This window comes from Mirounga leonina, unplaced genomic scaffold (assembly GCF_011800145.1).
Source record: "Mirounga leonina isolate KUSES-001 unplaced genomic scaffold, KU_Mleo_1.0 Mir_170, whole genome shotgun sequence".
Lineage (NCBI taxonomy): Eukaryota > Metazoa > Chordata > Mammalia > Carnivora > Phocidae > Mirounga > Mirounga leonina.
Genome location: NW_023270433.1, coordinates 19,989,463 through 20,008,880, shown reverse-complemented (window position 1 = coordinate 20,008,880; position 19,418 = coordinate 19,989,463). Strand labels below are relative to the sequence as shown.

At 50.0% G+C, this 19,418-nt stretch overlaps 2 protein-coding genes across 4 annotated transcripts in view; one reads left to right on the top strand and one right to left on the bottom strand.

The window, feature by feature from the left end:
* Nucleotides 1–14,477, top strand: part of BSPRY (B-box and SPRY domain containing) — a 52,535-nt gene extending 38,058 nt beyond the window's left edge. Inside the window, exons 6-9 of the mRNA XM_035016009.1 lie at nucleotides 6,719–6,949; nucleotides 8,053–8,078; nucleotides 11,777–11,901; nucleotides 13,393–14,477. Of these exons, the coding sequence (XP_034871900.1) occupies nucleotides 6,719–6,949; nucleotides 8,053–8,078; nucleotides 11,777–11,901; nucleotides 13,393–13,919 (909 nt within the window). The 3' untranslated portion in view covers nucleotides 13,920–14,477. The remainder of the gene's footprint in view (nucleotides 1–6,718; nucleotides 6,950–8,052; nucleotides 8,079–11,776; nucleotides 11,902–13,392) is intronic.
* Nucleotides 14,478–14,825: 348 nt separating this feature from the next.
* Nucleotides 14,826–18,924, bottom strand: HDHD3 (haloacid dehalogenase like hydrolase domain containing 3). Of its 3 annotated transcripts, none has more exons than XM_035016015.1 (2): nucleotides 18,660–18,924; nucleotides 14,826–17,570 (listed from the first exon to the last, which is right to left on the bottom strand). In XM_035016015.1, exon 2 carries the CDS (start codon nucleotides 17,142–17,144, stop codon nucleotides 16,389–16,391), a length of 756 nt encoding a protein of 251 aa, XP_034871906.1. In that variant the 5' UTR covers nucleotides 17,145–17,570; nucleotides 18,660–18,924; the 3' UTR covers nucleotides 14,826–16,388. The 3 variants fall into 3 exon arrangements, with proteins under 3 accessions (XP_034871906.1, XP_034871907.1, XP_034871908.1); XM_035016016.1 differs by having other exon boundaries at nucleotides 14,826–17,299; XM_035016017.1 differs by having other exon boundaries at nucleotides 14,826–17,148.
* Between the last annotated feature and the right edge of the window lie 494 nt (nucleotides 18,925–19,418).

Genomic DNA, 19,418 nt, shown 5'->3' with positions numbered 1-19,418 from the left:
TTACAGATGGGGAAGTGGGTCGCCTAGAGGGTGATTGACTTGCCCAAGGTCCACAGCCTCCTGCCAGAATCAGATCCAGGACCTGGATCTTCTGACTCCCAGGCCAGTGCTCCTTCGGCTACCCGCCACTGCTGATCCTTTAGCCAGTTGCCCCCATTGCCGATGCTCGCAGGTGTGCCCCTCACGGGTCGGGGCTATGAATTTCTTTCTGTACATCCCCTCCTTCCTTCATCAACATGGACAATGGAGCAGGCTTTGCATGGTCTTAGTCAAGGTTCTTTTGATTGTGTAGAACGAAACCCAGTTGAACTAGTTTGCGCAAAAACGGAATTTCCCAGCAGGATACAGAAGCCTCTCAGAACCTGAAGGGAACGAGAACCAGGAAAGAAGATGCTGCCAGGAGGCCAGGCAGCTATTCTGTGTCCGTTCCTGCCTCTCTTAGCATGATGGTTCCTCTGTCTCTCTCTCTCTCTCTTTTTCTTTATCCTTTTTATTTTCTCATCTTGACTGCACTGGCTAGGACCTCAGTACAGTGTTGAATAGAAGCAAGTGTAGCAGATGCTGACTGCAAGGAGCGTACTCACAGCATTTCACCATTTATGTATGTATTTAACAAATCTGTTGAGTACCCATCACATGCCAAGCACCATTGTTCTATGTGCTAGAGATTCCACAGTGAACAAAACATATGGAAATTCCTGTTTCCGTGAAAATTACATCATTGGCCAGGGGGTGGGGGGGGGTTGGGGGGAAGGCCAATAATTAAATACACCCTATGTCATAAGGTCAAAGGTGCTATGGAGAAGTTTAACACAGGAAGGAGGACGTTCCTTTGTTGAGAACGGGGGCGGGGGGGGGTGTTGCAATTGCATATGCTGTGGTCAGGAATGACCTAATTAAGTATTGATATTTGCACAAAATTTACAGAAGGTGAGGGAATGGACCAGATATCTGGGGGAAGAGTTCTAGAAAGAGGGAATGGCAAGTGCAAAAGCCCTAAGGTAGGAGCAGTGAATGAGATAGGAGTCAAACTGAGTGTTGTGTCCACATAAGAGGTTTCAAAGAGGTGGGATGTCAAATGTTGCAGAGGTTAAGTAAGGTGAGAAATGAGAGTGGGCCATTGGATTTAGTAACATGTTCATCACTGGAGACTGTGATGGGATGGGGAGTGTTTTGTAGAGTGGTGAGGTGGAAGCCTGATCAGAGTGGGTTTCAGAGAGAACAGAAGAGTAATTTGGGAGAGTTGGCTCAGCCAACCCTTGAGGACCTCTGCTGTAAGAAGGGAGCTGAGAAATGGGTTGATAGTGGAGGGGGATATGAGATCAAGAGGGTATTTTATTTTTAAGATGCAGAAATTACTCTCTGTATGCTGGTAGGCATTATCTGGTAGAGAGGGGAAAATTAATGGTGAGGGAGAAATGGGGGTAACCAGGTATAGCAAGGTGGGGTATAGGCTAACAAATGGAAAGTTAGCCATAGGTAAGAGCATGAGCTTTCATCCGCAGAAACAGGGAAGGCAGAGTATGGGGCACAGGTGCAGGTGGATGCGTAGGTGATGGACAGAGCTTGTGTAATTCTCTTCTGATTGCTTCTATTTTCCATTATTTATCACATTTGCTGTAGGTTCTTAATGATGCCGTTTGTCAGTTTATAGATATGCTTTGTCCCCTATCAATCTGTTAACATGGTAATACATTAATAAGAGTTTCTAATGCTAGGGACACCTGGGTGGCTCAGTCGGTTAAGCATCTGCCTTCGGCTCGGGTCATGATTCCAGGGGCCTGGGATCGAGTCCCAGGTCAGGCTCCATGCTCAGCAGGGAGCCTGCTTCTCCCTCTCCCTCTCCCTCTGCCTGCCGCACCCCCTGCTTGTGTTCTCTATCTTTCTCTATGTCAAATAAATAAATAAAATCTAAAAAAAAAAAAGTTTCTAATGCTAAACCATCCTGAATTCCTGGGGAAAACCAAGTAAGCTTGATCATATGTATTTTTTTTTTTTACTTTAAATTTTGAGATAATTGTAGATTCACGTATAGTTGTAAGAAATAATCATAGAGCCATATCCCCTGTACCCTTCGTCCAGTTTCCCCCAATGATAACATGTTACCTAACTATATAGTACAGTATCATAGCCAGGACATTGACATCCATACAACCTACCTTATGCACATTTCACCAGTTTAACATGCGCTCATTTGTGTGTGTGTATTTAGTTCTGTGCGGTTTTATCACATGTGTAGATTTGTGTGACTTCTCCCACAACCAAGATACAGAGCAGTCCTATCATAAGGATCCCTTGTGCTACCCTTTTATCACCAAGACCCCCTCCTCTCCTTCTCCTTGTATCGTTATACAAAATTTCTGAGGTTGGATTGCTAATCTTAGTTTGGGGTTTTGTGTGTATGTGTTTAAGGATTTTTGTGTCTATACTCAGGAGTGAGATTAGCCTATGAATTTCATTTCTTGTATAGTCCTTATCAGATTTTGGTATTGAGGTTCTATAAATCTTATTAGATGAGTTGGGAACTCTCTGTTTTCACCGGAGGTATTTGTGTTAAGATTGGAATTATTGGGCGCCTGGGTGGCTCAGTTGGTTAAGTGACTGCCTTCGGCTCAGGTCATGATCCTGGAGTCCCGGGATCAAGTCCCACATCAGGCTCCCTGCTCGGCAGGGAGTCTGCTTCTCCCTCTGACCCTCCCCCCCTCATGCTCTCTCTCTCTCATTCTCTCTCTCTCTCTCAAATAAATAAATAAAATCTTAAAAAAAAAAAAGATTGGAATTATCTGTGCCTTGAATATTTGGTGACACCCCCTGTAAAACTATCTGGGCTTGGTGTTATTTTTTGCAGGTGGATTTTAACTACTGATTCATTTCCCACCATGAGTAAAGGATTCATTCTTTTTCTTTGGTTTTAGTAAATTTTTTCTAGATAAATTATGTACTTTGTCTCTTTTTAAATGTAATGGCATAAAGTTCTTAAATTATTTTTTTAGATATTTATTTATTTGAGAGTGAGAGTACAAGTCGGGGCGGGGAGAGGTAGAGGGAGAGGGAGAAGCATGCTCCCCACTGAGCAGGGAGCCGACATGGGGCTCGATCCCAGGACCCTGAGATCATGACCCGAACCAAAGGCAGATGCTTAACCGACTGAGCCACCCAAGTGCCCCTCCAAGTTGTTCTTAATCTTGATTAAAGTTGCCACTGGTTTGTCTATTTTGTTAGTCTTTTCAAAGAACCAGCTTTTAGTATTTTGATCCTCTCTTTTGGATCTTTTTTTTTCAAAGTTTATTTTTTTCTAGTGATCTCTATACCGTGGGGCTCGAACTCACAACACCGAGATCAAGAGTCACATGCTCTTCCGACTCAGCCAGCCAGGAGCCCCTCTTTTGTATCTTAAAAAAAAAAAACAACTTATTATTATTTCCTCTTATCTTTTTTTTTATTATTTTATTTATTTATTTGTCAGAGAGAGAGAAAGAAAGAGCACGAGCAGGGGGAGCAGCAGGCTCCCCACTGAGCTAGGAGCCTGATGCTGGACCTGAGCCGAAGGCAGACACTTAACCTGACTGAGCCACCCGGGCGTCCCTTCCTCTTTTTTTTTTTTTTTTTTAAGAAGCCAGGCATGGGAGTGCATATTGTATGATTCCTTTTTTTTTTTTTTTAAGATTTTATTTATTTATTTGAGAGAGAGAGAGAGCACAAGCAGGCAGAGGGGCAGAGGGAGAGGGAGAAGCAGACTCCCCGCTGAGCAGGGAGCCTGATGCGGGGCTAGATCCCAGGACCCTGGGATCATGACCTGAGACGAAGGCAGACGCTTAACCGACATACCCAGGTGCCCCAGGTGTCCCTTCCTCTTATCTTTATAAATTTTTTCCTTCTAATTTTTTTTAGGGGGGAGATATACACCATTGTTATTTAACTCCCTCAGCTGAACACAGTCTCTTAATTTTAGTCTGTCTTCTTTCTCAAGGTCAGCATTTAAGCCCTATATTTCCTTCTACATATTGCTCTCACAATTTCTGATGCAATATTTTTATTCAGTTATAAGTATTTTTAAATGTCCACAATGATTTATTTTACTATGTGTTGTTAGGAATAGGTTTTTAAATCTCTACATCTCCAGATGTGTGGTTTTACTTTTAAAAATTATCATTGTTATTTTTTCCACTAATTTCTCACTTCATTGTAGTCTGCATATCAGTTGTTTGAAATTTGTTGAGACTTGCTCTATGCCCTAAAACATGGTCACTTTAGGTAAATGTTTCACATTCAAATCTTCTTTATACTTACTAATTTTTTATCTGCCATATTTACTGATTGCTGGCAAGGAGCATTTATAGTTTCATATCATGCTGTGGATTTGTCTATTTTTCCATATAATTCTGTCTTTACTGGGCTCTTAAGTTTAGAGGAGTGTAAAATTCTAAAATAAATCACAAGCTGCATTCAGGGCAATAGAGTCTCCGCTCTTGATTACACCAGTTTTCAATTTCCTTTCTACATACGCTTGGACTCCAGGGGATTTCCTTTACTTAGCTGCCAGAGCAGCTTGACTTTTAAAAGGATGCTTTGGGCTATTTTTCCAGCATTTCTGTGCTTTGTTTTAGGACAGTGTTTAGTTTATTCTGGCATATCTTTGGAAAGGGAAATTTTTTTTCTCTGCTACACTTTTCTGGGAATGAATCGAGAAATGTGTTGAAATTGATTACAGTCTTGGGGCGCCTGGGTGGCTCAGTCGTTAAGTGTCTGCCTTCGGCTCAGGTCATGATCCCAGGGTCTTGGGATCGAGCCCCGCATCGGGCTCCCTGCTCCACGGGAAGCCTGCTTCTCCCTCTCTCACTCCCCCTGCTTGTGTTCCCTCACTCGCTGTGTCTCTCTCTGTCAAATAAATAAATAAAATCTTAAAAAAAAAAAAAAAAGAAATTGATTACAGTCTTCCAGTGAGAGAGTGTCTGCTGCATCTTGGGCCAGGGTCTGTTCTTGGTCCTGATCACACAGTACAAACATGGCTACGGACACCCACCCCTGTGGGCAAGGCAGCAAGGTGGGATAGAGAGAACAATAGCTAATGGTGTTGAACACTTATGTGCTGGGCTTCGTTCTGTGTACTTTGTATGTATTAACTCATTTAATCTTCCACAATAACCTCATGCTGTAGGTACTATTATTATCCTCATTTAGCAGATTAGAAAACTGAGGCATAGGGAAGATCAGTAATGTGCTCAACATTCTACAGAGAGTAAGTGGATCAGCTAAGGTTTAAATCTAGGCACTGTCTGTCTCTAAAGCCTAACTTCCTGGGACGCCTGGGTGGCTCAGTCGGTTAAGCATCTGCCTTCGGCTCAGGTCATGATCTTAGGGTCCCGGGATCGAGCCTGACGTTAGGCTCCCTGCTCAGTGGGGAGCCTGCTTGTCCCTCTCCCTCTGCCCCTCCCCCTGCTTGTGCTCTGTCTCTCTCTGACAGATAAATAAATAAAATCTTTAAAATAAAATAAAGCCTAACTTCCTAACTAGTGTGTTATGTTGGCTCAGGGAACACTGAAGTTGGAGTCAGAACTAACTCCTGGGTTCACTTAGGCCATTCACTCTCTTCCTCTCCCCTGGGCAAATTGTGGGTCTCAGTTTCTTCTTCTTCTTCTCCGAATCCGTAAACTGATAATGGAGGGTTATGTCTTCTGTAGAGTACATCACTGGGAGCTAGAGACCCCACAGTCCAGGCTTTCGGGTGGCAGTGGTCAGGGTAGGCTTCCCAGATGAAATAACTTCAAAGCTGGTGCCTGAAAGGTAAAGAGGAACGGCTACGTTTCTTCTGTCAAGCAGGGGTCCTTACCTGTACAGAGCAGGTTTGCACAGGCAGGGCACAGAGAAAGCTGCTGGCTATCCCTGACGTTCTGGCATGAAGGAGACTGTTCTACTCTCCCTTGTCTGGCAGGAGTGCAGGTGTTCCATGCAGCCTTTTGGGAGGACTGATTGTCCGATGGCACTGGGGGAAAGGGAATCGTGTTAGACTGAGAGTCGAAAGAACTGGGTTCTAGTCCCAGCTCTGTCCCTGACTTGGCCTGTGAGCGCTACCAAGAGATTTTTGACTTGGTCAGAAGAAACTTTCTTCCTCAGTCATTCAGGAACTATTTGAGTACCTACTGTGTGCTAGGCCCCGTGCTAATTACTAGGAGACACACATTAGCTTCACTGGAGTGGATGGCATGCCCCCTGGCATGAATAAGAATTCCACCGTGGAAGCCATTGGAATGGACAGATTTAGGAAGGAATGAGATTTTTTTCCACTCAAACCTAGTCAGAATATCAACTGGACTACTGTTGGCATGGATCCTGTTGATGGGGATGACTTTGTAGGCTCTTTCGCTCTACAATTCTGTAATTCTCTGACCCTGATCCCTTGACCTTGGTATTCTCAACTATGAAATAATTGATTCTAGTTATCTCTAGACCATGCCCACTAACCTTAACCCAGCTCTTCCATTCTGTTATCCCGGCTCTATGAGATATGACCTGGATGTCTGAATCTTATATTTCTTTACCCTAAACCATATTTGGGAACTCTTAAGGCTGGGATGGCTTAAGCACCTGTTTCTTCCATTACTGTGCCTGTGGCAGACATGGCTAATCAACCCCAGCACTCCTTCCCACTGAGCCCAAATCCTCTTAATATTGACTGGGGCTTTGCTAGGACCCGATTCTCTGTGTTACCCCTCATCAGAGCACGGCCAGCGCGGCGCGGGAACTGGTCATCCAGAGGCTAGGTGTGGTGAGGAGTCTGTGTGAGAGCGAGGAGCAGCGTTTGCTGGAACAGGTGCATGGTGAAGAGGAGCGGGCCCACCAGAGCATCCTGACACAGCGAGTCCACTGGACTGAGGCGCTGCAGAAGCTCGACGCCATCCGGACCAGCCTGGTGGGCATGCTCACCCATCTGGATGATCTCCAGCTGATTGTAAGTCAGGCAGGGGTGAGGACACAACCAGTGGACCAGACACCCCCCAAGTCTAAAACATCGAGAATGTTTATTGGTAAGAGTTGGGTGGATAAGGATAATTTGGGGAGCAGGGATGAGGCAAGGGAATAAAACTAAATGGATTTTTTTTTGCACCTGCTAACCGTTCTGTCAGTAGTGAGCAGATATCTACTGAGTGTCTACCACGTGCTCTTGTGCCACGGGGTGGAGATACAGGACACAGCTGTTAGTGCCTCGTGGCCTTACGGAGCCGAATCCGTAAACTGATAATGGAGGGTTATGTCTTCTGTAGAGGACATCACTGGGAGCTAGAGACCCCACAGTCCAGGCTTTCGGGTGGCAGTGGTCAGGGTAGGCTTCCCAGATGAAATAACTTCAAAGCTGGTGCCTGAAAGGTAAAGGGGAACAGCTACGTTAAAGGAAGTGGAGAGCTAGAGAGAGGGTTCGGAAGTGTGCAGAGGGAGGGAATGGCCCCGGGCGGTCCTTAATCTCACCACCCAGAAACTACCGTGGTAATATTTTGGTACATATCCCTGCAAAGTACTTTCTGTAGAGATGCAGATACTTGCAGTTTTAACGGGACAATCTGACATCTGAGTAAATATGCCAAGCAGAGAAATCTGAATGTGGAACAACCGAGCTGTTCTGCAGTTCAAGTAGGGCAATTTCCATCGCTGCCCTAGATTGTGCATTGACTGAGTCACTCAGCTTCCACGGACAGAGCACATACTGTCCCAAACGCTGGGACGGTCACAAGGGAAGATTCAGAAAGAGTCCCAGCCGTCCAGGAGCTGGCAGTCTTGGTGGGGGGTGAGGTGTTAGTAAATACGTCGTCCTGCAGTGCGGTTTGGCGAAACGCAGGATGGCACCAGGCACGGGCGACTGAGTCATTGTGAGTGCGCGGTGTGGAGGTGTGCGAAGAAGAACCCAGATAGCTTTGTTTTGGGTCTTAATGCAGGAACAGAATGCTTTATGCTAGAGTCTGTCCGTGTGGCACCCTCCATACCAGTTGAATATATTCAAATCTGGACTACCTGCTGAATTCCTGGTACCAAGCCTGACTCTGTTTTCTTTTCTCACAGCAGAAGGAGCAGGAGATTTTTGAAAGGTGAGTATAGCCCGTCATTTGCCTGGGCAAATGGAGACCATTGCCTGTAGGCCTGTAACTAGTCCGCATTCAGGTCCTTCTGCTCCAGGGCGAAAGCCCAAGGCGTGCTGTGCCACCGAGTGCTGCCCTGGATCCATGCTCCCTGGACGGGGGTCTTCCTGCCTCTGACTTAGAGAACTGCTTTAGATCCCCTTGCAAGGGTAGTGAAAGAAACACTTAGCAATCAGAGGCTTGCCAAGGGCTTTCTGAAATGTTATCCTGCTACAAAATAACCAGTCCCGCTATTGGAGTATTTTACACCCCCATCTACAGATGAAAATACTGAGACTCAGAGAGGGGCAGGGACTTGCCTATGCCCCACAGCTGGGGTGTGAACCCACACCCAACACCTGTCCCATCACCGTCTTCTCTGCCTCAGTCCCCCTTTCTCTGATGAAGGGATCTTTGAAACCTAAGTCTGTGTTAACCACCACTCAAAATTTGCACTTTAATGAAGCAATAATAAAAGCCCTTCACCAGGCTCTCCCTGGGTTCTGAAAGACTGAGAGCCAAGAGCCTGAGGAAGTGGCCAAGAGGATGTAATTTGCCAGGCAAAGAAATTAAATTCTTACATCTTCTGTGAGAGATTTCAGAGCTGTATGTGGGGGAGCACAGCCCATTCTTCTTAACTATTTTTATATTTAAATTTCAACAGTAATACGTGTGCATGAGAGAAAGAGAAAAGAATGCCATCAATATAAAACCATTGAAAATTTAAAATGTCTCGGGGTGCCTGGCTGGCTCATTCGGTAGAGCATGTGACTCTTGATCTCAGGATTGTGAGTTCAAGCCCCACATTGGGCATAGAGACTACTTAAAAAACTTTTGTGTGTGTGTGTCTCCATCACCCCTTCCCAATCCTATTCCCTGGAGGTGATCAGCTTTAACAGTCAGATATGTATCTTGTGAACTTTGCTATGTAAATAGAGTCCTCGAGAGTATGTCTGGGCTTGTTTACCTCTAAAAATATATATTTTTAACACAGTTGGGATTGTTTTAATACTTGCTGTTCTATAACTTATTAGGCTCTCTTGGATCTCTCCATGTCAGTACGTATAGATTTACCTCACTCTTTGGCAAGTCTGTGAAGGCATCCCTCAGTACGGATGCCCCCAACTTTATTTTACGGTCTCCTTTAAACGCTTGGCTTCTTCCTGCTTTTTCCCTCTTTTAATATTTCCACACTTCTGCTAGTCTTCTCTTTCTCCTTTACCTTCTTCATCTTCCTCTAAAACCATCCTGTCTTCAATTTCAAGCTGCTCTGATTTGTGAAAAAAAAATTGATCTTTAAATTTTTTTTTTGTTTTGAAATATTTCAAATGTGGAGAAAAGTTGCAAAAACAGTATAAAGAGCTTCAGCTAGAAATCCTAATTGTTAGTATTTTGCCACATCTGCTCTCTTTCTTGGTCGGTTTGTCTCTTCCTTCCTACCTATTTAACAAGTGAATATATGGCACTTACTTTTTCTGACCTATTTGAGAGTAAGTTGCAGAAAGCGAGACCTTTTACGTCTAAATACTTCAGCATCTTTCTCTCAAGAACAAAGACAATCTCTTACATAACTACCGTGTCACTATTAAGCTCAGGAAATTTAATGTTGATGTAACACTATTATCTAATATACAGTCCATTTGAATAAATGTTGCCAGTTGTGCCCACAAAGTTCTTTTTTTAATTAAAGATTTTATTTATTTATTTATTTATTTATTTATTTATTTATTTATTTATTTATTCATTCATTCAAGAGAGTGCACATGAGATGGGGGAGGGTCAGAGGGAGAAGCAGACTCCCTGCTGAGCAGGGAGGGAGCCCGCTAGAATTCCTGATTTAATCTGGAATTTATTCCCTAGGCTTTTAAAACAACAATAACAAAAAAATACTTTAAAAGAGAGAGAGAGAGATTTATTTATTTGTCAGAGAGAGAAAGCGAGAGTGAACAGCACAAGCAGGGCGAGCAGCGGGGCTCGATCCTAGGACCCTGGGATCATGACCTGAGCTGAAGGCAGACGCTTAACGCAGTACCTTAACCGACTGAGCCACCCCGGCGTCTCCATGAGTTTTCCCTTCTGAATCATGAGGTGCTGGACCAGCTAGTTGTCTAGATTCTAGTGTCTATGACTGTCCTCAGATTTGCCTTGGGTTGGCTCAGCACGGCCGACATGGGCTCGTTCCTCTTTCCTCCCCGTCTGATGGTTGGGGCCCCCCCAGCCCCAGCTTCAGTGCTTTGGGAAGATGGCAACAGCCCCTCTCTTGTCCTGACCACAAAGAGCCTTTGTTACCAGAGCCTGCTCTTAGCTTTTCTAGGGCTTTGGTCACCTTGCTCTTCCCAAGCCAGGACAGTCAGTGACAAGTCTTGCAAAGAGCTTGCACCCATGAGCTGTGCCCCACTGTCCCTCCCTGCTCCTTCATTATGGGCAGAGCCAGAGAATTGGAGAAGAGAATGTGCTCTCAGAACTGCTGCCTGATCTCAAAGCCATCTTCAGGGTCACAGGCGGTGGGAAAGCTCTTTCTCAGAACCCAGTTCAGAGGTCTGCACAGGTCTCTGGCGAACCCTTCCTTTGCCCTACACCCCGTTGATCATTTTCACTTTAGATCAAGGGGAAAATTATGTTGAACAGTGCCTGGACTCCAGACTGGGTTTGTCCTGTTTTTGCATGGAGGCAGGACTTGAACCCAGCTCCCCTTTTTAGCTGAGTGCTTTCTCTGAATCTCTGTTCTTTCCTGTCAAATGGGATAACAGCTATCTACCAGGTTATAGCAAAGATTACATGAGAGTCTATAAAGGAAACTGGATACTTAATAAATGGTAATTCTCCCCTCCTAGGCATCTTACGTTCCCATGTTCCCTCCAGCCAAACCCAGTGCCCCTGTGAGCTGAGGAGAGGTAGCTACTGGGAGCAAAGCGCTAGAACTAATTTATGGTTGGGGTGATAACTGATAGTCCCTTCTTGTGGGATCCCTCAAGGGTATTTGCATTTTTTAAAAAGATTTATTTATTTATTTATTTGAGAGAGAATGAGAGAGAGAGCATGAGAGGGGGGAGGGTCAGAGGGAGAAGCAGATTCCCTGCTGAGCAGGGAGCCCGATATGGGACTTGATCCTGGGACTCCAGGATCATGACCTGAGCCGAAGGCAGTTGCTTAACCAACTGAGCCACCCAGGTGCCCCAAGGGTATTTGCATTTTAAGAGCAGAGGAATGGCTGTACCTTCTTACTGAACCAATAGGTTTTGCTGCAGTAGGTTTTGGAAGGAGGCAAGATTTTCTCCACATAAGACGGGGGAGTGGAAAGACTGGTGCGTAAGAGGCTCAGGTGCCATCCCTGTTCTGCTGCTAACTTAAGAGACGCAGCAGGTTGTTTCTCCTACAGAGCAGACCAACTCCAAGTTCCAATACCGGTACCAAGTATTTACCTCCCTGCAAATTGTCCGCCTTGCTGGAATTAAGACTCCTGGGGGACACAAGGGGAAAGCCCTGCTTTCTGTTTGGCTCAAGCCTTTTTAGGGGGCTCCTGTGTGGGGCCTGGCTGCCAATCTTGGTGTCACCCTCACGGGAAGAAGATTTTACTTCTGTCCCTTTCCCATCACCCTATATTGATCCAGATCCATTTCCAGAACCTTCCTGAATTTGTCTTTTTTTTTTTTTTCCCCTTCCACAAGGACCGAGGAAGCAGAGGGCATTTTGGATCCCCAGGAATCGGACAAGTTAAACTTTAATGAGAAGTGCATTCGGAGCCCACTACTTACCCAACTCTGGGTGACAGCGGTTCTCGGGTCCCTCTCAGGTTAGGAGCTGGTAGAGCCCAGCACCAGGGGGAACAACTGGGCGGCTGGCTGGACGGCTGGGGTGTGCTGCTGGGTCACGCTGGGGAACAGAACATCTGGCACGGTAGCTAAAGCAAACAGTGATGCTAGATGCAGGCTTGTCGGTGAAGCCAAGGTCTGGACGGGCCTGGGGCGGCTGGGTCAGGTCCTTCCGGTTTCCAGCCCAGCCTGCTCTGTTGGCTCTAAGAAAAATCTTGTTCCTGTAAGTCACAGCTCTGTCCTGCCCGAGTGGGACAGCTTAGTATTATTTCTTGGAAACTGAGTTTCTCTTTAAGAAGATACAAGTGCTGGCCAGCTGGAGAGCATCTGGAGCAAGAATTGAGCTGCCTGGATTTGACTCACTTACTTAACCACTAACTCAGGCCGGCTGTGGCCTGGCCTCGTGCTGAGTGCTAAGGCCACGGAGGTAAACGCGACACGGTCTTCTCCCGCGGGAATTCCCACTTAGTGCGGGAGTTCCCCAAGCAGAATCTCCCAAGCTAGGTGGAAGCTTCTGTGCTCCTGGTTGTGGTGTTTGCATGAATCACAAAGAGGTTAGGGTAATGGATTGAATTGTTCCTCAGTTTTGTTTTTTGTTTTATTTTTTAATATCTTAGCTTTTTTTTTTTAAGATCTTATTTATTTATTTGCCAGAGAGAGAGAGGGAGAACACAAGCAGGGGGAGTGGCAGGCAGAGGGAGAAGCAGGCTCCCCACTAAGCAAGGAGCCCGATGTGGGACTCGATCCCAGGACCGTGAGACCATGACCTGAGCCGAAGGCAGACGCTCAACCATCTGAGCCACCCAGGTGCCCCGAATTGTTCCTCAGTTTTAACCCTCCTCCTTGGGTGTTAGCCTCCCATGTTTGGCGCAAGCTCCAGCTTGTCTGCTCTGCACACTCGTATCAGAGTGCGCCGGATTGCCGGCAGTCCCATTCAGTGAGTTGTTGGGAAGTACGGGAAGTACGGATCTGATGCTTCCTAGCTCCCGGGGCCTTGCCCCTCGGACAGATCTGATCTGGAGGCCGCAGACAGGCCTCAACTGGAATGCGCTGTGATCGGTGCAGGGTGCTAGATGTGGGAGCAAAATGCTGGGTCTTCATTTTGCCCTGCCACCAACTAGGTGTGTGACTTTGGGCAACTTGCTTCTCCTCCCTGGGCCTTCTTTCTAGTTTACAGATGAGGGTCCTAGACTAATAATTAATAACTATTGTTGTCATGGCCACAACTTATTGAGCACTTAATTAATGCTAGGGACTTTAGATGTATCATCCCATTTGGTCCTCACGTCCACCCTGTGATAAGTCCGACTGATCCCCATTTTACCGATGAGGATGCTGGGGGCTCAGAGGGAGGAAAGGGCTTGTGTGAGGTCACGTTACTGGTGGGTGGTGCGGCAGCCTTTTGCTGCCTGACAGGACCGGGTCAGGGCTGACGGTGGGCCTTGGGCAACTCTGAGAATTCGTCCTGGCAGGCACGGAGGACGTGCGTATCGACGAGAGGACCGTCAGCCCCTTCCTGCAACTGTCAGATGATCGAAGGACCCTGACCTTCAATGCCAAGAAGTCCAAGGCCTGTGCAGATGCCCCCGAGCGCTTTGACCACTGGCCCAATGCCCTCGCGGCCACCTCCTTCCAGGCTGGGCTGCACACCTGGATGGTGAACGTCCAGAACAGTTGTGCCTATAAGGTGGGCGTGGCCCTGGGCCAGCTGCCCCGCAAGGGCTCCGGCAGTGACTCTCGTCTGGGCCACAACACCTTCTCCTGGGTCTTCTCCCGCTACGACCAGGAGTTCCGTTTCTCCCACGACGGGCAGCACGAGCCCCTGGGGCTGCTGCGCTGCCCCACCCAGCTGGGCGTGCTTCTAGACTTGCAGGCGCAGGAACTGCTCTTCTACGAGCCGGCCTCGGGCACGGTGCTCCACGCCCACCACGTGCCCTTTTCGGGGCCCCTCTTCCCGGTCTTTGCGGTGGCCGACCAGACCATTTCCATCATCCGCTGATCCGCGACCACCGGGAGCCCCGGTCTGCTCCCCACCACGCGTCCAGGCCATGTTCCTACCCAGTGTCTCCCCCCCACCCCCGATGTTGCCTCTGCCCGATGGGCAGCTTTAGGAGGGTGGGGGATCCATTTCAGGTCTGGGTTCAGCCGTGACATGCTGGGTATCTGTGGGGAGCCTGCTACCCGCGGGGCCTTAGTCTCCCAAATCCACCAGGCATCTGGCCCTCCGTGGGTGTCTTGTTCACCACATCGTGTCTGGCACCCAGCATGGTGCCTGGTGCCCGGTGCCCGGTTGTGCAAGAAATACTTGGCGAGCGAACGGGTGGATGGAAAGGTGCCTGGGTGTGTGTGGTAGACTCTTCTGGAAAAGCACTGCCTTCCAGCCCTGTCCCTGGCTTTGATTCAGAACTCCTGCGAGGCTCTTCTTGGCCAGAAGACTCTGGCCTGGGGGGGGCTGTGTCCCCCCACCAGGTCCAGCCTGGCGGCTCAGGAGACTGAGGGGATCCTGTCCGGAGGAAACCTGACTGCAACACCCCCAAAACTGCCCCCTCCCCGCAGCTCGTGGCCCCCCCCCCCGACATAATGTGGAGACCCGGAGTGAGGGCCTCAAGCCCCAGAGAGCTGAGGGAGTAGGAGGGCCAGACGTAGGGAACACGTCTGTTATTAAAGGTTTTAGAAGACTGAAAAGTTTCTTCCATGTTCTTTGTGGGAAATTGGGCACATCCCCCAAGTGCCAGCTCACATCTAAAGAGGTACGCCTGCTAGGAAAGAGATCTTCCTCACCCTCATGCGCACGCCCGGCTCAGCGCACACAGCCACTCGAGCCCCGAGACGGCTCTGGGCCCTGCATTGCTGGAACCCCGGGCCGAGTCCCTTCCTGTTCTCTGAGGTCACATCAGAACAGTGGTGCTCACATTCCTGTTTTATTTAGGAACACAGTTCAGAGGCAATCTTACCTTCAACTTCAGGCCCCTGGGCTCAAAGATGGGGGCCAGAGCCCTCCCCACTCTTAAGTTTGCTCAATAATTTACTCCAAACACTGGGTAGATCAGATCCAGTCCACAGATCGAATGGCAACTTTTTCGGTTCAGGTACTTCTGAGGCCCTTGCAGCTCTGAGAGTATAGCTCAACCCACGTCCTCACTGCCTGATACTTGGGAATTAATGTCACCTGGGCTTCGTACCAACCTGGAAGTTTGGCCAAGTCTGAGAAGAGCCTCCCTCCCCTCACATGGGCACAATCTCTGCCCAGAATCCTGGGTCAGAGCCCACCTTTTCTACCCAGCACCCGAAGGCACCCCCCACACCATGCCCCCAAATTGCCAATCTAACTCTCCATGGCAGCCCTCGGTCCGTAGTTCATGGGCCACCTGCCAGGAAAGCATCTTACTCCTCTGCCCACCTAAATGTCACCGCAGTTCGGGGCCACTCGGGAGCCCTCCCCAGCAGCTGGCACCAGAACCTAACACCGTGTGTGTGCCTGGCAGTAGGCAAGGAATACAAGCGTCTGGTAAGTACCAAGCAGGTGTGAAAGGAGTGTGAAGAGGGGAGAGGCAGGAAGGGACATGGAATTTTTAAAACCCAGCCTACTTCCTTCAGTCTCTAGTCATTCCCCGCATGTGTCCTACACTCCTGCCACCTCAAGCTCCTGTCCCCGTTCCCTGTGCTCTCCTACCTCCGTGCTAACACCTGTGACTTGGGTGCTCTTCAAAACCGGCCTCCTGTGGAACAGCCTCCCTGTTCTCCCACGATCACCACTGCACCGTCTCGAGGGCCACAGCTCTCCTTGCAACGTCAGGCAGGCTACTTAACTTCTGAACGTTTCTCATTTGTAAAGTGCACGCCCCGCTACCTCTGCCCATTAGGTAGCTTTGAGGGTTCTATCTGCATGTAAAGGACTAACACATGGCAAGCATGAAAGAAGTTTCTTCTCATGATGTAATTCGGGTGCTCCTTCTCTGAGATCCTATTTACACTATATAGTCCTAGAGGACATGTCCCTACAGCACAGCTTAGCACCCCAGTTTTCCAAACTAAGCTCCTCCGATCTCCTGCTTCCCACAGGGAGTCATAGAGGCTTCAGGGCCCGACTGTGGGGCTAACCTGTTTCAACCCTAGAAGTTTCTTGCTTTTGCTGTTTTGCACATTGGGGTTCCAGTAAGATCTCCCATAACAATAGGGCCCTGCTGCTAAAACAAATTTTTGAATGTGCCCGGTTCTGAAGCTAGTTGGGCCCTCAGTGAATCTTGTAGGTGGGGGTGGGGGGTGGGGTGGGGAAAGACACAGGTGTGACAAATAAATCACCTGAGAGGCGTGGAGACGGGCTCAAAGCCCTGCATTCACCGCTTTATAGTCAGAACGCATGTGGACGCCGCAGGGAGAGAGGCAAAGGCCTGATCTCAGAAAGGAAGGAGCTTTCTAGTTGGCTGGAGCCACTCCCCTCGACTTCCCTCGACTTCCCTCGTCAGACTCAAAGTTCCAGAGGTGAGCCCTCCAGGCGGTCAAGGGCAGGCAGGAGATGGGACAGTGAGGGGAGGAGGCATTCTTGGGGTACAGAACCCTTGACCGCAGGGTCTAAGGGCTCTGGGCCAACCACCAGGAAGCTGTGCATCCCTACAGCCTGGGCCCCCTTGTAATCACAGTGGTAACTGTCCCCAATGTGGGCTGCTCCTGCCGGGTCCACTCGAGCAAGCCGCAAGGCCTCGCGGAAAATCCGGGGGTCAGGCTTGGGCCAGCCGGCAGCCTCAGAGGTCAGCACAAAGTCAAAGTGTTCCCGCAGGCCCAGCCCCCTCAGGATGTCCTCCAGCCGCCGGTCAAAGTTGGAGACCACTGCCAGCCTCACACCTCGTTCTCGGCACCGTCTCAGGGTGGCCTCGGCCCCCTCCAACAGCTGCCAGGTGCACGGCTTACAGAAGTCCTCGTACAGCCGCTCAGCGATGGGGGCCACAGCCTGCGCGTCTCGAACACCCGCGAGCTGGAAGGTGTGCAAGACCACATCCAGCCACCACCGGCGGGAGGTGAGGCCTTGGCTCAGGCCGTAGTTGGGGAAGCTGTGGCTCTGAGTCCTGTAGGCCTGCCTGAAGGCGTGTCCCAGAGCGGCGGCCTCCACCTCCAGCCCGTGGGCCCGGGCCCTGGTGGCGTATTCCTCTCCCACAGGATGGCGGAGCCTGAGCAGTGTGTCCTTCACGTCCCACGTCAGCAGTCGTATCTGCAGCCGATGCGCCATGGGCCTGTCGGAGGGGGGCAAGTGCACCCTAAGTCCGCCAGGGGTTAAAGAGAAACTGAGCCGGACAAGACCCCCCCCCCCCGCCACAACCTAAAGGTCTTCTCTCTCCGGGCCTTGTGGGCCAGAGTTGTGGCACGTCCTCACAGCAGAAGATCCTGGAATGAGACGGCAGTGAGGTAGAAGTTCAGACCTTGGGGTCAGAGCCAGACTGGGTTCAAATTCTGGCACTTCCCACTTACTGTGTGACCCTAGGAGTGTCACTCTCTGAATCTCTGTCTCCTGACTGAAGAGGAGCACGATGTGCCAACCTCACGAGACTGTTGCATGAAATGAGATCATCCGTTCATTCCACAAATTTCTGGGCACCTACTATGTGCTAGATGCTAGGGAACAGGATAGGTTTCCAGCCCTCCTGGCATTTACAGGCTTTAAAGAATACGAGACACAGATATTAGACAAAGAACTATACAAACACTGAAGTATAACAAAGTCAGCATGTGCCATAAGGATATACACCCAGGGATCCCATCTGTGTTGAACTTCCTAAGTAAGTCAAGTTTCGGGGGAGATCTGAAGAATGACTATGCAGGAAATGGAGGTGGTTAAGTGTTCCTGGCACTGGAAACACCAAGTGCAAAGGCCCGAGGTAGGTCAACGGCAAGTCTGCTGCTTTGGGTAGACAGGGCCCACTGTGGCAGGGCCTTGTAGGTCAAGGTAAGGAAACAATTATGATTGCTATTACTATTGTTAACAATACCAAAGACACAGGGTCCTTGCAGACCATGTGACAGACCCCTTGTTTATCAGGGAAGACTGAGTCAGAGAGGAGCAGATACTAGCCTAAGGTACACAGCCAGCACCAGAACCCAAACTTCCAGACTCTGGCCAGTGCTCCCTTCTACTGCATCATGCTTAGACAAATTTGGATTTTAAAACAATCTGATTTGGGTGAATCGGCACAGCACAGAGCCAAAGGCAGACAGAACCAGGTCCTGTCTCTAAGCCTCCGATGCGTCTTTACTGGCGGTAACAAGGTCTGCCTAGGTGGGGAGCCAGTAAAAGGATTACTGACTCCATGCCCAAGAAGCGAGTCCTCAGCCTGCTGTCGGGAGGCTGGGTGCAGCTTCTTGCCCCACACAGTCGATTCCAGACAATCCCAGGTGGTCTGGGGGAAACCTGAGGGTCCAGAGTTTCAGAGTACAGCCAAGTTGCTGCTGAGGAAGGGCAGTGGCTGGCGAAGCCGGGGGCAAGCCGTAGCGGAAGTCTGACAAGGAAATGAATTTAAGTCAATCTGGAAATTAGGGAGAGCCCTCCAAAAACCCTCCCACTTTACTGGTGGGTACATGGAGGCCCAGTGAGGGGCGGGAACTCGCGCAAAGCCACGCCGGGAGTCACGGGCCCGGCTAAGACTAGAACAAAGAGCTCTGGCTCCCGACCCACAGCGTCTTCCATTTCTGGAAGCCGGGGCTGAGGCCTCTGGGCTGCAAGCCTGAATTTCTCGGCCTTCCTCCTCACCTCCAGGGCTCGATGGGGACAAAGTCCAGGTAGCCCGCTGTTAGAGCGAGATCTCCACGGCTGCCATTTGCAGCGTGACCTTGGGCGTGACGTGGCTGCGGCCGGCCTCCTGGGGGCCCCTTCCCGGCTCCGGCGCGCTCCGACCGCTCGGGGCGGACCCCCGGTCCCCAGCCTCCCGGGATCCAGACACAGCGGACCCGGACGGAGGCCAGTCCTTAGGAAGCCCGGCAGCCAGCCACCTCCGGAGAGCTGCGCAGGCGCTCTGCGGCCCCCACGGAGCCGGGGACCCGCCTCCTCACGCCCCACCCCCTGGCCCCGCCCCCGGCCCTCTGCCCGCCCCTCTCCTCCGCCCGCGGTTCCCCCCACCTCTCCCCTGCCATAGTCCTCTCCGCTCCCTCCCGTCGCACCCTCATCTGCCTCCCCGCCCCCGGCGCCCTCGGTCACCCGGCTGCCCCTTCCTTTCCGTCTCCCTCTCATTACCCGTCCCGCCCCCTCCGCCCCGCTCCCCGCATCTCTGGGTCACCTTGCACACTCTCCTCCCTTTCTGCCTGCCCGCCCTCGCCGACTTCTCCCCCTTTGGGCGCTTTCTCTCTCCTCCACTTCTCGCAGACCCCTCCGCCTTCCTCGGATCCAGACACTCCCGGGAGGTCTCCAGGCTGACTTGGGAAGAGGGGGATCTGGGTCCCGGCCTGGCTTGCTGAGTGCTGTGTGGACTTGGGCCAGGCGCTGCCCCTCTCTGGTTTGAGTCTCCAGTCGGTA